General features: G+C 44.2%; 1 protein-coding gene across 1 annotated transcript in view; it reads left to right on the top strand.

Moving 5' to 3' along the window:
* Positions 1-572: 572 nt before the first annotated feature.
* tnfrsf21 (TNF receptor superfamily member 21) overlaps positions 573-17,335 on the top strand; it is a 42,147-nt gene continuing 25,384 nt past the window's right edge. Inside the window, exons 1-3 of the mRNA XM_022767436.1 lie at positions 573-930; positions 10,492-11,203; positions 15,569-16,156. Of these exons, the coding sequence (XP_022623157.1) occupies positions 904-930; positions 10,492-11,203; positions 15,569-16,156 (1,327 nt within the window). The 5' untranslated portion in view covers positions 573-903. The remainder of the gene's footprint in view (positions 931-10,491; positions 11,204-15,568; positions 16,157-17,335) is intronic.

Genomic DNA, 17,335 nt, shown 5'->3' with positions numbered 1-17,335 from the left:
TTTAAAAAATCCATTACAGTCTACTTATAAGGTTTTAACCCTTATGTTCTGTGCGGATCACTCTGTAACGGCTCACCTTGATGCCTTATGACCTCTACTGTTTTTATAATAACTTCTCATAAACGTGATTTTGAACTGATTACATTCAGAGGTCTGCTACAAAAAACGACACATTACTTCCATTTAGGCTCAGTTTACAGATCCCAGCTGTAAAACGTGGTTAAATACAGCGGATATCCATATGTTCTGTATGTGTGATTGGTGGTGACAGCACTTTTTTTCCCGCAGCACTACCCTCCCAAATCCCAAACAGCTCCATTTGGATGTGTGTGCAGTTCAGTATTAAAGCGCTGTCCTAAAGCCTCCATCAAGGACATGTCATTCGTGGGCCTCAACCTGGGTTCACCTGCAAGACACATGTCCCCCCTCCCACTACACAGTCGGGGTTCGACACACGTGCGCGGCTCTCTCCGGGCTGCGGTTGGCTGAGACGCGTCTAGCTCCCGCCTCTCCGCGTCTACGTCACCGCGGCAGTGTCTGTGGTGCTGTGCAGCGCGGACGGAGAGCCGCACTGCACACTGACGAGCCTGGACGGGGCGAGGCGGCGATCCAAGTGTGGCCCTCATCCATTATCGCTATGGGAATTACCACAGCGTTCTTTCTGAACCAAGCCCTCATCCCGTACTATCTGAAACCGGTCCACCTGGAGACACAGACTATAAAACACTGCAGTTGAGACTGACGCTGCATCACAGCCGGGCTCAGCTTCTCTCCTCCGGTAGAGCTGAGGAGGAGGATGATGACGATGAGAAACATCTAGAGATGAGAAGTGTTTCTCCAGCAGACAACTTGGACAAGGACGTCCGCGTGATCCTCTTCACCTGTACTTTCTAAATCAGGACGATGCCTGCCACGTGTGTGTCCGCAGTGGTGAGTGCGTTACATTTGATTGTTTTGTTATTTATTCTAAGGACTCCTCCAGCAGGTTTTTCATTTAAAGGGCCAGTGCCTGTTTTTTTTTTTTTTCTTCCCAATTCTGAACTTCAAATCAACTATTTAAAATGTTTAACTGTAAATATTAAACCTAGAAACACATTTTTTCTTCTTATGATTTAACATCTGATCAGTGTGTAAGTCATTTATTGTGGATGAAAAGCACAAAAGAGTTTCAGTGGAAGGATGAAGAAAGAAATGGGACTCAGCTGTCTATTGTTTACCCCCCTTACACTCATGTCAGTCAATGGAGTCTTATCTGTCACAACAAAGACATGCTTTGATTTTACAAATAAACAAAGAGACATGAAGGAAAAATAATACAGCTACATGGGTTTATTGAGTCATTAAAAATGAGGCCCTGAGGATATTTTATTATTGTCATCGTACTTTTAAGTGTCATGGTTGGATGGGTGGATGTTTTCATGCCAGTAATCATGATGTCACTCTGGTGCCCCTTTGTTAGGACACTGATATGTTGACTGTAGTTGTGTCAGTAGCTGCTGGAGCTCATGGTCCCACCATGCTCAGTGAGTCAGATGAGGCTCATGGACAAAGACTTTCCCTTTGTCTCCTCACAAAGCAGGAAGGCTGCAGTTGAGCTTAGGTGATTCGGACTCCTGTAAACAGAGGGGGAAGTCTGTCTGCTGTGTCAAATGAGGATTGTCAGTGAGTTTGGTGTTAAGACAGAATAATGGAAGAAAATTGGATGTTCATTATCTTTTTGAGTGAAGGACTGGATGTGAATTCATTGTGAAACTTGCTGTATCAACAAAGCTTTTCTTCAGGATGATAAGGGTTTAGTTGTGTGGGGATTAATATAACTTTTTGTAATCCACACATTAATTTTTACTATTTTCTCAGGACTTTATTTAAAAAAAAAACCCTTCTGAAAATAGAAAATAAGAAATATAACTTAGAAAGCAAATGTATATTGTGTGAACAAGTAGTACAAACAGAACTGGTCCACGTCTGTTTTTGGACTATATTAACTTGTAGAGTTCTGCTACCAGACCTGAACCTGGAGAGTCCCAGAAAAGCACTGGCTTACAGATCGAGTTCCTTGTATAAAGCTTTGAGCTTCGGTCTGAGACATTTATTTTTTCAAATGGAACAAAATAAGAGGGTCTAGGCTTCTTGGGAGGACTTAACTTGTATTGCAGCATATGCGTGGCTGCAACTGTATTCAAGGGTCAATGCAGAACACATTTTGTCATACCCATATATCCATTTATAGAGAGGGTCTGTCTGCATGCAGCCCAATATTTATAGCAGCTCCAACTGCATGTACAGACCATATGCATCAACAAAAGCACATCAACATGGCTGCAGCTGCATGCCAGGGTCTGCATGATGTAAACTTAGTGATCTATGTACATGAGGATTTAAGGTTTTTTCTTTTTACATAGAGAATGAATGTAACACTGCTTTTCCCACTGTGCCAAGTCAAAACGTTTGCTGGGAAAACAGATGCACTCAGACTGCTGTACATTTCAGCGTGTACTTGTAAGCTTGCACTAATCTTGGAAAAATGAACCTCCATCTTCAGTTTTCCTGCTTGTTTCCCAGCTGTCTCGTGGCAAATCTCCAAAAACTACTTAAACAAATTAATATTAAGCCACAGTGTATCACAGTCATACACTTAGAAGATATGAGTAAGGTTAAAAGGGAACGCTTGTTGTCCAGTAAGAAGAGATCATAAATTTAGTGCACTGCAGCATGAAAACCCAAAGTAACCTCAGTGATATAAATCAAATCGCTGCCAGTGTTCAGTCTGTTTGTCCTATTTCATCTATCTGCTTTTAAACAACACATAATTTCTTTACAAAAACCCAATAAAAGGCGTCTTTCCGAACCGTGAGCCCAAGCCTACAGAGAACCGGTGTTTGAATGTTTTACTTTCACAAAGGACGAGCTCAGTTCTTCTGCTGCTTCACTCATTAGCAGCAAACTCAAACATCTACACAAACAATCATCTCTGGCTATTGTCAGTGATAAATTCAGCGTGACTGAGTCCAAACAGAGTCTCTCTCTGTGAGATGAAATGAGCTGCGACTGCAGTGCAGGAAGACATGAGGACACACTGCAACAGGTGCTGCCACGCTGCCTGCTGGCGTGTGTGTGTGTGTGTGTGTGTGCATGTGTGTGTGCTGGGCGAAGTGAATAAGTGTAGGAGTGCATGTGTGTATTTTGTCTGCCAGTGTGTGTTTCAATGCATGTGTGTGTTTGTTGTTTGTGGTGGGCCCTCTTTTAATTGGATAGTAATTACAGCGTAATGACTCGTGCCACACACACATACACACACACACACACACACACACACTGAAATGCAAACATCCCACCCACACGCAATTGTTTGTATGCACACACCTCATTATGTAACACGTGCTCCAACACACACACACACACACACACACACACACACACCTAAACAGTAACTCGATTGTTTCCTGTCATGCATACACAGTTAACGAAGTTCCTTAAAACCCTCAGAATTTAGATCAAGAATCACAATATTGGTCTGAAACTGCTGTTTGACCACAGTCCACTTCCTGCTCTGTGGTTCACTTTGTTGCTAGGCATTAATCACAAGTCTTGTCACAGGATGAGACTGTGCTCCGTTTGTGGCTGTGCTGCGAAGCCTTCAAGTCATACGTCTTGCAGACAGACAGCTCTGCCCTGACGTTGACAGGCTTTATGTGGTGGCACGCAAGCCTGTGTGTCCACGTGCACACCGACTGCTTATTTTAGGATGTTAAGAAATGTATAAACACTCAAAGATGCTTCCATATCAAGTTTCAGGTGTGTGGGTTCATTTGTCCTTTGTGTGGAAGCTTAGAGACTCTATGCTCCAGCCTGAAGTTTTAGACATTGGTTAAATTTGCTGAAAACAGTTCTAAAACTACTATATTCATTTCGAGATATGTGTATGAACTTTAAAATGATAATAATAATTTAAAAAAATCATACAGCAGTTTTACAGCAGCATGCACTGAAGCATTTACCAATAAAACACTTCCGGTATCCTCTTTAGAATAAAAAAAGGTAAAGAGAAAACTTGGGTTTTTATGGGAAATGTGGTTTTATTTTGCAGAAAAGCAACCGCACTGACAGTACCCAAGCAGCAGCCATCCTGGCAAGGTGTTACAGCAAAATACAAAACTACTGAAACTAACTGCTTAAAGACAGGTTGTAAAAAGAACGGTTAAAAACAAAGCAGTAGAGGCTGAGATATTCTGACTTTTACTCCTGAGTATAGGTCAATCTCCAAAAATTCGGGATCCTACATTTCCCATAGTGCAACTTGATAGCGGATCCCTCTCCCTGTCTGGTAAATGCCCAAAATTTTAAAGTTCACACTTCCAGCTTGTAATACTTTCCATTATTTAAATGATAAATACATTTTCTCCTGAGATAATGATGACATCACTATGACATCACTATGACATCATCAAGGTTATTTTCTCAGACATGACAAATCAAACAAAATACATTATACAACTGTTTTAGCTGGCTGAGGAGTAGTCTCCATGACAACAGAAACTGTAAAATCAGTGGAGTGACTGTTAAATCTGCAGTTCCCTTAATGGCCACTAGCGTCAAGAAAACGGTGCTTGTATTGAAACCAATGGGAAAACCCTCCCAACTTCTCGACACATGCACATAACAGAAAAGGAGAGAGAGCGCATGAACACCCGTTAGCTGTTACAGTAACACACTATTGTCACCCCTCCATCAGACTCTCTTTCGCAAACACACACACACGTGCATGGACCATGTAGTTCCATGTCAGTCAATGCAAACACCACCTGATGAGTTATGTCTGCAGCCGTGGGCCCTATCACATGCCAAGAAATGCGCACATGACGGTTTACGCTCCTAGACAAAAAAAAACCAGGAAGTAAGAAGAGGTTTAGGTTCAACCATCTGTGACCTAAAAAAAGATTTGACCTATCGGTTGTACTTCTGCTCCAGTGCCTGCAGGCGAATGGGGTCTTGGGTGTGTCTGTGGACCGGCCTGCTGGCTGCTGCTGCTGCTGGAGGTAGAATTACAGGGTGTTCTGGTCAGACTCACAAACTTGGGGTGGGGGCGGGGGGTTTAGGTGTTTGTTTCATTGAGTGACTCTTGAGTGTGTGTGTGTGTGTGTGTGTGTGTGTGTGTGTGTGTGTGTGTGTGTGTGTGTGTGTGTGGGCAAGCTCAGCAACAGGAACCTGCTCTGCAGTGGTGCAGTGGTGCCACTCTGGTGCCTATACGATGTAAACAAGAGCTGCCTGACTGACGACTCCTCCCTCAGATCTCTGCCTTCACCCTCTGTTCTGTCTTTTACTGTCAGTGAGACATCAGCTGAAAAGCCCCTCTGCTATCTCCTCCACGGCTTAAACCTCGACACACAGCAACATGAAACTCCCTAAGATTAGATTGCGGTAGCTTTTCATCAATAGATCCTTACTCATTTCTGTAATGTTGCTAGTTTCAAAATTGAGATTATGATATTGGGTGCAAGCTTTGACAACATAGTAATGTGTAAGATAAATTACTCAACGATATCTGTAGCTGCATCCATTGAAAAGGCTGCATTCTGCACATTTGACATAGTGGGCAGCAGAGGCAGAGAAATCCTGTCTGTTATGCTGTGTCCAGGCTGTACTGGATGGATGGTGCATATGAACATTAGATAGCTCAAAATGGTCATGTAAGGGTTAAAATACTATACGCCATTAACAATATTCTGACGTGATATGAAGTGGCATTAGTCCCTGCTGTGAGTTAAGCTCCATAAGCTGTGGATCCTACTTTCCCTATAATGCAGCTTAATAGTGAGTCTTCATAAGAGTCTCTCTGCCCCATTAAACGTCCATGTGTTTGGTTTGTAACACAGGCTGTATGTCTTTATGAATTAGCCGTCCTCAAGCTCAAGATAACCCAAATGACATCATCATGACATCATCAGGGTTATTTTTCTAGGCTTGACAAAACTCCTCCAGAGCCGCAGAATAGATCACACAATCACTTTCACAGGCTGAACAGGAGCTAAATATGACTAGTTGATCTTCATATGTTAGATGGGTGGAGTGTCCCTTTAACTGTACAGGTGAACAGGTGAAGTGAGGATTCAGACTGGGAGCTGAACATGGCAGATTGGAAGTGAGCAGGGATGATGACAGCCCTGCTCTTCTCCCATGACCTTGTCTGGCTCTCTGATTGGCTGGTTGGGCCGGGCACCAAGCAGCTGATGTAGTTTATGGACAGTGCGGCAAGATATGGAGACACAGTTGGCATAATAAGAGGAAAGCTGCCAGCACTAAGACTGAAATTGATTCATGCATTGCTGATCTGAAGAGGTGGCTGTGTGGAGGCTCCAGACAGTGTGTGTGTGTGTGTGTGCGTGTGTGTGTGTGTGTGTGTGTGTGTGTGCAAGCAGGAATGTACTGACTCTGTGCCAGTGTTGCACTTTGTTTCCTCTTCTGCTTTTTTTTTTGTCTTTGAGGGTATTTTATTTTCCTAATTGCAAACAGGAAATGCAGCGGCATAAGGCTGGTGGTTTATATCTGACTGGGAGGGAGGGATGCTTAGAGATATTATTAAGACACAACCGCTGAAAGACACACACACACACACACACACACACACACACACACTGACAGAGCCAGGTCAGCTGAGGTCAGTTTGATAATGTTCTATGAGCTATCTTACAGTACAGCTCTTTATTACCAGACTGACATGGATAATAATGGAATATGAATGCTGCGCAAAATAACAGTTAATGGATGTGACTGAGACATTTGTGTGTGTGTGTGTGTGTGTGTGTGTAGAAATCATGTAGCAATCAGTTGCTATAGCCTTCACAGTCAGCAGATCTCAATCCAACACCTGTGGGAGATTTTGGAACCAACACGTTGTCACTTTGTGTTTCTCCTTGAATTTGTCACCCGTCTGTAGCTCAACGTTCAGTCCACACAGATTCTGTTTCAGAATCACAGAATCACTTATAAAAGCTGAGGGAAAACCAATGTGAGCATGTGTTTTACCACTTAAACAATGTGTCATACGCAGGACAACTCAAAACAGTAAAGTTCTTTAATTAAGTTCTAAACAATTGCCTCCGTCATTAAAGAGCAATTAGTTGCAGTTTAAAGACTTCAATTGTTGTACTTTGGGCTGTGAAGTATGAGGTGCGTGGGACTGGAATCAGCTGATGGTGTAGTGACGCGGTGTACATATAACTTCCATAACTTTAGTGTTACGTTATTCTTTTTTTTTAATGGCATCAACCATTAGCAACCATTAGCATTTAACCTGCCAGTACAAAAGTCAACATTTGGGAGGGCAAATTCTGATACTAAGTTTGTATTCTAATTGGAAAGTGGACGCTAGTTAGCCTTGTTTGCTAACATTAGCACTGATTCCCACTTTAAACTCTGTTCATATTCAACACGTCCATGTAGCATCATTCTCCATTAAGATATATCATATTTCATGAAAGCGTAATCACGTGTTAGCATGTTAAGGTGGTTTGCAGCTGCTGTAATACCCTGACACATTGACAGAACACGCTAATGTATTAGCAAACACTAATGGTGAAATAAGCAGAAGCATGTTTCAGGCTTGATAATGACCCACGGAAGGATGATTTTGTTTACTCAAAAAAAATAAGTTATGAAGCTTTATTTTTCTTGACTCTTGGCAGATGCCTGGTATTTTTTTAATGAGCCTGCTTTTCGAGACGAAGCAAAATCAGCACCGTGGGTACTGGCACGCAAAAGCATGAGCGTCTTACTTTGAACCATCAGAAAGTTCTTGTTTAATACCAGCATACCTTCCCTTCCACAGCCTCAAATTAAATAGTGAGTGATACACCTCAATTATGGTAATGTTCAGGGCATAAAATTCTACAAACAAGCAGAAAGAGCCACGGGGGGACCATCCATTGTCTATAACAAGCAGAATGTTCCCATTTTACTGCTGCATGCGCTTCCTACCAACGTTTTCACTTTGAACATTGATGTGAATGAATGCATTGATGTTACTGACGCAACTCAGTTATGAACAGCAAGTCGAGAACATGCTCTGATGTTTATGGATGAGGTTCTGGGAATGAACACAAAGAGCCGAATGGGTGGTGTGGTCAAAGGACAATGGAATGGTGGAAGAATGGACAGCTTTGTCCTTATTAGCACTAATCATGGAACGAGTTTGTCTTCCTTTAACTGTTTAATTAAGGGGAGTTTGTGGGAAATGTATTTTTTTTTTATCCTCCTTCGTTTGAAATAACAGCACATTTTGCGGTCAGTTTATGACCCATCCAATCTCTCCACTTCCTTGGGAAACTTGATGAACTGGTTCTACACTGGTTTGACTGTGAGCGTATGCTGTTTGCTCAGTGGAAGATTTGGATCATGGATGACAAACATTCACATGCGTCATCAGCAAATTTCTCGTCCCCCCCTTCCCCAGGGCATCACTTCAAACCCACCAGCCCTGTTTATTCTGCACACACACATGAGTCGGTAATCTCCATTCACAGCCACATTTTGTCCGACCCGGCCCCGCGCTTCTCTGGGTTTCTCTCGTACCTTATGTCGCTATGTGTCTCAGCCCTCTTCCTGCTGCTTTTCATTTATGTCACGTCACAACGGCGGGTGATTCTATATGAAGTCACGGCTCTCCGCTCCTCACCAGGCATTACTGATACCGTCTGTCTGTTCTCTGGTGCTTATTCTGGAATTAGACTCACAATATTTTTGCTTTTTTCGAGAAGGCTGCTGTATCAGATTTGGCAATCATAAAGCTATGAATTCCTTCTGGGACTTGGCTCAGAGACCTCAGTCAAGTCTGCTATGTCTGCTACAATGGCCCCCAGAAATACACAGGAAATTAGGACAGAGACGCCGGAGTTGGACTTTACTGTTCCACCTGCTGTATGTAAACACATTTTTGTGACGTGCAGCCCCAAAGCCAGAGGAAGCTCCTTAGATGGTCATCTGACTTCCCTGGGGAACCCCCCCCCCCCTCCCCCCTTTTTTTTCTTCTTCTTGCGCTCACTTTTTGGTCATTTTCTTGTGAAACCAACGCGTGGTCGCAGCTCTCGTAGATCTGCCTGAGTGATTGCTCATTGTGGAAACTCCTCAGGACCAGCTGTGTCTTACATGCGTGGTAAATCGACAAACAGCTGTCAGCGAAAACATACCTTCACACACTGCTGTGGACACACTAATTGTTAATCAGTTTAAACTAATTGTTAAACAGGAGGAATAAAGGATTATAAACCAGCGCCCTGTTTGAAAATCTGCCATTGTAATTAGTAAAGTGCTGTCAGCCCTCTGGCATTACTGGAGACAGTCCTCCACCAGGCAGACTGCCTGATACTACTGATCTGACATGACTCACTCAGTGTGTGTGTGTGTGTGTGTGTGTGCCTGTGTGTTTGCCTGTGTGTGTTTTTGTCTGTGTGTGTTTAGACATGTGGGCCTTATTCCCCTAAATCCAGTGAGCTGTGGCTTCCCAGCAGAGGTGAGAGGGGTTATGATGTTGTGATGTTATGTGTCTGTGTTAAGTTCTTAGTTGCGCACCGTGGGGGCACTTAACTTAAGCAGGACAGGGTGAGTCAGGGGGGGTGAGTAAATAAAATGATGTTGGGTTTAATGGGTTTTTGAATGAGGAATTTTAACACAAATCTCATGAGAGCAGCTTCACGCATTGGGAGTTTAAATGGCAGCGTGAGGTGCGTTTAAGATTCGGACTTTCCGGAATCCGCGTAACCTGACACACTCATGTCTGCCGGCCCGGCTGTGACGGTGGTGACTCTACATTTGTCTGCGTGTTGTGAGGCTTGCTCACTGCTGGGCAGGAAGCTGTTTGAGATTTGATGATTTCACGCTTACGTTTTGTGAGTCTCAGTTTGTGAGTTGATGAGTGTGAATAAACCCAACATTAAAATTTGATTTGAGCAAATAGAGTGAACAGGAGTCCAAGTTAGGTTGTGCTCTTGGTCCTTCTGTCTGTTGCTCTGTCAGCCAGCTCTCCATCTGCCTGAGTCCATCTGTCTGTCTATCCATTCATCCATCCATCTGTCCAGCACCTTTGATTAAGAATAAGATACAGTATCTTTAAAACCCCTGCAATTATCTGCTATTATCCTCTCCTAGGATATGTACTGACTTTGGTCTCCTGACTCTTTCTCTGGAAATACCCTACCACACTAAAATTCCCTTTTCTTTTTTTGTTTGCTTAACGTCTTATACAAGATAACTGACAGCCAGTTTACTCTGGATACTCATGTTCCTCAGAGGATGAACCTTTGTGACTTTGGTCGTATTGTGGCCTTTAGGCATATGAACACATGCACTAAGCATTCATCCATCACTTCATCCATCACTTCAGCTGGCTGCTGGTCAGGCTTCAGTCTTGTTGGATAAAAATCTTGCCTTGTATATCTTTAAAAAGCATTTGAAATGTTTGGTGTGTCTCCTGACTGTTACATTCTCCTCTCCACTCAGCTCTTATATACAGTGGTGGTCGACATCTCAGCCCGGGTTTTGACCACTATCAGCCCAGCTGACCAGCTCGTGCTGTCTCCCCGCCAATATCAACACACCGACCCCGACTCGGGCACCCAGCTGGCCTGCGACAAGTGCCCGGCAGGCACCTACGTGTCCGTCCACTGCTCCAGCGATACTGTGAGGGAGTGCAGCCCTTGTCCTGAAGGCACCTTCACACGGGGAGAGAACGGGGTCCAGCAATGCCATCGCTGTCGGGCTCCGTGTCCTGCAGGGCTTATTGAGAAAGCGCCCTGCACAGCCACCCAGGACCGCATCTGCACTTGTCCACCCAACAGCTTCCTGTCGGTGGATGGTGGCACAGAGTGCAAGCCCTACTCGCTGTGCCCTCCGGGGACCAGGGTGAAGAAGCGGGGCAGTGAGACAGAGGATGTGCTCTGTAAGCCGTGCAACAAGGGGACTTTTTCAGACGTGGAGTCGAGCGCGCTGAAGTGCCGAACCCACACGGACTGCCAGAGCCAGGGGCTGGTGCTGCTCACATCAGGGACTAAAGAGACAGATAATGTCTGTGGACCGCCTCCTGCAGCTCTGTCTTCATCTTCATCTGCCTCCACAACCACCACGCTGGTACCTGCACAGGCTTTGCTTGCACACAAAGCCCTGACTTCTTCATCTTCTCTATTATCCTCACTGACTGGACCTGCACAGAAAGGTGAGAGCAGGGACCTGTTACAATAATTTGCATTTATATTAACTACTGTGAATATGTGTTTCATATGGATTTTCAGATAACTCAGTTTCAGATAGTGGCGTTGCTACTCCTGATGCTGTGTTGAAATGGGCTAGCGTCGTCTCTGCGCTCCAGCTCCATGTTTGATTTATACTTTTCCTTAAAAGAAACATAATAGTTTGAGATAACATATTAATTTACCTCCTACCCTTCAAATGTATTCACTTTAAAAGGAGTTAATAACACAACCTGTTCATTAAAATTAGCTAAAGCTAATGTTTTCTCACATTCACTACCTACTGTTACTTTATAATGAGATAAGATACAATAAGATTTTTTGACACAGTTGCTTCAGAAAGTATCCTCGCTCCACACCGTATTGTAGCTTCAATTACCATTTTCATTATCAATCTACACTCAATAAGCCAAGTGAAAACGTGTTTTTAGACAAGTTCTGCAAATTTATAACAAATTCAAAACACATAAAAAGCTGAAATCCCGTATTCACAAAAGCATCGCTGCCAAATGACTTTATTAAGGGTCTGAATACTTATGGGTACATTACATTATGGGTTATTGAGTGTAGATTGGTGGGCTATTATATAAATGGCTATTTGTGTGCAAAAAGTGAATTAGTCTGAATACTTTCTGAAGTTACTTTATTTATACCACGCTCAGGTGGAGTGGATGTCCTCACATCTCATGGCATATTATTGCTCAAGTTGCTGTTGCAGCATCGTTACATCAATTACTCACACAGTTTTCTTGTGGGAATTCCCAAAGTGAAGGACATCCGTAGGCATGGAAACAAAGTGGTGGCAGCTCCCTGTCTCAGGAATGCTACTATTTGTGGTCAGGGGGAGTTATGGGTTTTTCTGTCTTGCTCTTTGACTCATCTGCTGTCGCTTTTGTCTTCCTGTCCGCCGTCCTCCTCCTCCCGTCCTCGTCAGCTCTCGTACCGTTTTTACGTCAGTCGCGTCTCAGTCAGTCTGACGGCCGTTTCTCAGAATCAACCACCCAGAGCCAGCGAAGCCCGCCTCCCCTCACAGACGCCTATAATACTGTCACTGCTGTTTGTGCTGACGCGGGATCGATGGCTTCTCAGCCAGTCAGTTTGACCCCGTCTGTGCTGTGAGAGGGAAAGTGGGGGGGTTGGCGAATGGGGGTGTTACATACTCATGGCTGTTATTTTTTTTTTATCTGTCATTTATTAGTGGAAAGGGGGGGCGGACCACCATGTGCGCACCCCCCCACAGTTACAGCCGTGATAAAAACCAAACTGTATTCGCCATATTTCACCTTATGTAATTCACTACATATAAAGGCCCTTGGAAATTACAACACCAATCTCCCAGCAACCACAGACGTCCAGCAGAGAATTTGCTTTGATGGGTTACAGGAAAAAGAGATACCGGTACCTGGAACTACAGCGGCGTGTCAGTAAATACACATTCATCATGGTAGAAGGTGAAGGACAAAGTAGTGTGTCTAGTGTATTGTGTTTTTTTTCCGGCAGAGACAGAAAACAAGAAGTTAGCATGCTAACCAGCTAGCCTTGGCCTTGTCTCGACACTTTCTGATAGCGAGTCACTGTAGTACTCCAGTCCGCCCTGAAGACGTAGCGCTGTATTATAACCTCTCGTCTTGTAAACGCAACGATGGCTGAAGCTCCTGTCATGTGACAATCACCACCACCTGCTCCCTTTAAACTTTATCCTCCATCAACGGTGATTTACTCTAAACCGCACTGATGGTTTCAAACTCAAAATGTAAATGTTAGGGCTGAGAGGTACGACTTGAAATGACGATTATTTCAAACTTTTACCTCGATTACGTTTAATGAATGATACTTTGGGGCTTATTGATCGAGGGCAACATGCAAAGTTGGCATACGATGCGCTTTAAAACACCTACATCAATTTTTTTCTGCGTAACCCCCCCCCCCCAACACGGGTCACACCATTGTCCTATTTTCCCAATATCAATGTATGTTGATACAGGTTGATACGTGGAGTCTTGAAGCAGCTACATTCACAATGGATGAAGAGAAATGCAGATTTCATATTGAGTTGAAAATATTCCCATGAAAATTCACTGAGTCTCAAAAGAGATTCATTCATCTACAAACCTGCAAAACCTGGACAAAAAAACAAAACAAAAACAAAAACTATCTGGATGGCTCCAGATAGTTCAGCCCCAACATCTAGCATTAACTCCTAGTAAGAAAATATGATGATAAAATGTCAAAGTAAATGGAGTGTTACGGGAATTAGTAACTGTAATCACTGAATTTCAGATTATAATCCCTTACACTCCCTGTTACTGAAGTAATCACATTACCAGCGCTGGTCATGTGCCTGTCCATGTCCCGACAAAACTGAAATTCATGTTCTCCAGCTTCTGCTCGCTGTCATTTTGACTTCACACTCATTTACAGCCGTGTTGCTGCCAGACGAAACACGAGCCTTAATTTGGGGATTAGAGCCGCACCTGTGTACTTGTCTGTTGATAAGAGGATGAGAGGGATTAACACACATCCAGGTGACAATCCTAAAAAACATTCAGCGGACCATTTATGATCTAATGTCATTATACAACAGCCATTAGCAGCAGTACACAGGCGCGCAGCCACAACAGTAATCAATAGAGGTTAATGACGTACTAATATCGACCATTACAGGCCATTACAGGTTATTTCCATCTGGAAAAATTACATCTGCTGGTGTTAATGTCAGAGATTACAACAGATTTATTTGGTGGTAATTTGTTAGCCGATTTGACCAATCTTTTCCCCCTCGTCTTAAGTCTTTTTTTTTCCTTTAATATTCCTTCAGTTGAAGCCAGAGTCTGTTTAGATTGGCCCTTTGCTTAAGATGAACAGAGGATGGGACTGTGGGGTGAGCAGTTCAGAGCTGATTTGCTGTGAGATTACGAGGAGGAGCACAGCTGGGGCAGAGCGTGGCAGGAGGAGGAGGAGGAGAGGCAGATGGGGCAGCTCAGGGAATAAACACCAAGTTTTCACAGAGGGATGTAAACGTACTGTAGTCACCCAGATCAACTTGTCACTTTTTTTTTTTACCACAATTTTACACCGTATCGACTGATGTTTGTGACGTGTGGTCATGCAACTCTTTTGACTTTGAGTATCTGCATGTGTGGCGTGGACGTCACTGTATTTGGCAGCAGTTCTGCAACACATCAGCTGATTTTAGTTTATCTCAAATATCTACATGTGTGTTGGCTGATATTGAAATCGATACTACTTTAGTTTTCACTTTTTTTTTTATAAAGTTTATATTTAGAAAGATGTGAAATATAAACTTAATATCTCAACTTACTTTCACTGAGCAAGTTGCTTCCTCTGCAGGGTTGCACGGCTTGCACAGTAAAACCTGAGCGAATGGTCCGCTGCTGTTCGCATTCAGTTTAAGTCACTAATGCTCATCTGCAGAGTGGCACTCACCTGAACTCCTCGTTCGGGGGTTCGTGAACTTTCTCATTCACTAGAGTCAGTAAAAGCCTTCTACTATTTTACGGTGCTCCGGTTGTAGAACCAGCTGCCGGACTTAATGGGTCAGCAGAATCACTTTCTGTCTTACAAAAGCTGCTTGAAGACCCACGTCCTCCAAGATCACCTCGCATCTTATCTACCTACCTTATCTCTATCTTCTCTTATCTTACCTAGTGATAACACCTTGACGGCACTTGTGTCAGGTGGAATCTGAGACTGAGTGTGGATGCACTTATTCTCAGCGGTCTCTTCTCGATCCACTCTGGGTTGGACTTGAACATCACGGCTCTTAATGTTTGTGAAGCTGATCTCTGCAGCCTTCAAGTAGCCAATCGATATGATCGACCTCGTCCCGCTCACTGGCCACAACAAACAGACTAATGGTAAATTTAATGTGAACGTAAACCTTCCTGCTCACTACATATTTTTCTCGAAATAAAAACATTTTCTGATAGAAAATCGCCCGTTAGATTGTTGTCCAACGACGACTAACAATATCGAAAGCCTCAAAAATCCAATATTTGACCATCACCCGAGGACGGAGGACGTCAGCAAGGGAAGCAGATGAGTGAGAGCAGAAGGGGAGGTTGTTCCTTCTTCTGTTTGTGTGCCAGATTGCTCACATGGATTAAAGTGTTAGAATTCCCTCCCTTGATGCCTTCTGTTTTCATTGTCTGGGTTAAGCAAATCTCTCGAGTGAGTGAATTTAATTCCTTCTCTCTCTCTGTCTCTCTGTTGTCTCTCATCTCTTACTTCTGCACTGTCCCGTCCCTTTGTTCTCTCTAATCTCCCTTCTATCTTTGTCCCTATCGATCACTCTGGCTCTCTCGTCGCAGGCGCCTACAGCCAGTCGGCAGCCATCCAACTGAAGGGAAGCCCGGGTGGGGAAGACCACCGTGCAGAGGGGCCGCTCTTCAGCCAACCTGACACTCCCACCCCGCCCAAACGTGATCCCCCAAGGACTCCACCGCCCCCGGCTCGCAAGCAACCGATGGGTCGCGAGCAACAGCGGGGGCAACCCAATTCGGACCCTGTGCTTGGGCCCAACAGGCGGGCAACTGAGGGTCTGGAGGGTGCAGAGGGAGTCAGAGGTGGGACGGGTATCAGCAAGGTAGCTGAGCAAGGGAGCGAAGGTGGCAGAGGTGGGGTTTCCAGTTTCTACAGGCCCACTCGCAGGGGGTCCCCGAGGCCGAGCACCCATAATCACTTTGACATCAACGAGCACCTGCCCTGGATGATCGTGCTGCTGCTGCTGCTGGTTTTGGTGGTGATCGTGGTGTGCAGCGTGAAGCGGAGCTCCCGGGTGCTGAAGAAGGGCCCGATGCAGGATCCCAGCAGCATCATGGAGAAGGCGATCCAGAAGAAACCGTCAGCCCCTCCAACGCAGGTCAAGGAGAAGTGGATCTACTACTCCAACGGACAGGGTGAGTCTTCTTCCTCTTTGATTTCACAATGAAACGTTGCAGTGAGAGAGTTTGCTTTGTTGTGACATCACAAAGTTACAGAAGTCCTGACGGCTGGTTTTATGGCTCACTTTCTGAATACAGGCTGTGTGCACACTGTGGACTGAGGCTTTGATACTCTATAATAAAAACAGACATGGACATCTACCTTTATTCAATATGGGACCTTTAACAGTTAAACAGTTAAATCTGCAAGTCGGCTTACAGCTGGTGCAGCTGTGTCCATCTTATCTCCACTATTTTTCATGAAGGCAGCTCACTAGCAAACTATGCAGGAAAATGACATTGACATTCTTCATCCCGCCTACTCAGCTCTCAGCGGTTGATAATGGAACAAAACAAGATGTAGTCAGCAATATAAACATCTGGAACCAGAATAACATTTCAGCTATTTATACACATTTCATTTGTTGATGCTCTTTTTCCATGAAAACTTGCTTTTTTTAAAGATAGCAGGCAGCAGTGGACCTAACCCTGGGACAATGAGATGAATGGGCTAAAAGAAACAATAATAATAATTTCAGATGCAGAAATAACATTTAAAAAAAAAATCCATGTGATTTGGGGGCTTTGATTGGAAATTAAACGACAAAACCACATCTTTATGACTGACTTGATCTTTACCTTTAAATACTGCTAAAAACTCAATGTGAGGTTTTGAATGAGTGAAATATCCATTACCAAACCCCTGCAATGCTCCACTGAAGATTGCATCCGGTATATGACATAATGTTTACGACAATGTCAGTTGCATTGTTACATCCTCAGCAATATGCAACCCTGTGATTCGCCCTCAGGGAAGGCGTCTAATCACAGCTTTGCCACTGTGTTTTTTGAATCTCGGGATGGACTGGTCACTCTGTATGCTTCTGCACCATGGGGGGTGGGGGGGGGGTCATGGACTCTTAGTGACGCACCGGATGTCCCATTCTGGTGTAATGACACGCGTTAGTTCAGCTCCTGAGCAGTAGCAGAACCATCTGTTGATGTGATCGCACCACTGAGGGAATCTGATCCAATCAATCCTGCCTCCACAGCACATGGTGCGGAGGGCAAGGACATGACCCTGTTGTAGTACCACCCTGCTGTCACTGTCCTCCCCCAACACACACTCAGGTTGCCTCACAGCTCTCAGTTCTC

The sequence above is a fragment of the Seriola dumerili genome, unplaced genomic scaffold (genome assembly GCF_002260705.1).
Source record: "Seriola dumerili isolate Sdu_G_001 unplaced genomic scaffold, Sdu_1.0 BDQW01000025.1, whole genome shotgun sequence".
Classification (NCBI taxonomy): Eukaryota; Metazoa; Chordata; class Actinopteri; order Carangiformes; family Carangidae; genus Seriola; species Seriola dumerili.
The sequence above is the reverse complement of the archived record's forward strand: the minus strand, read 5'-3'. Positions and strand labels throughout refer to the sequence as shown.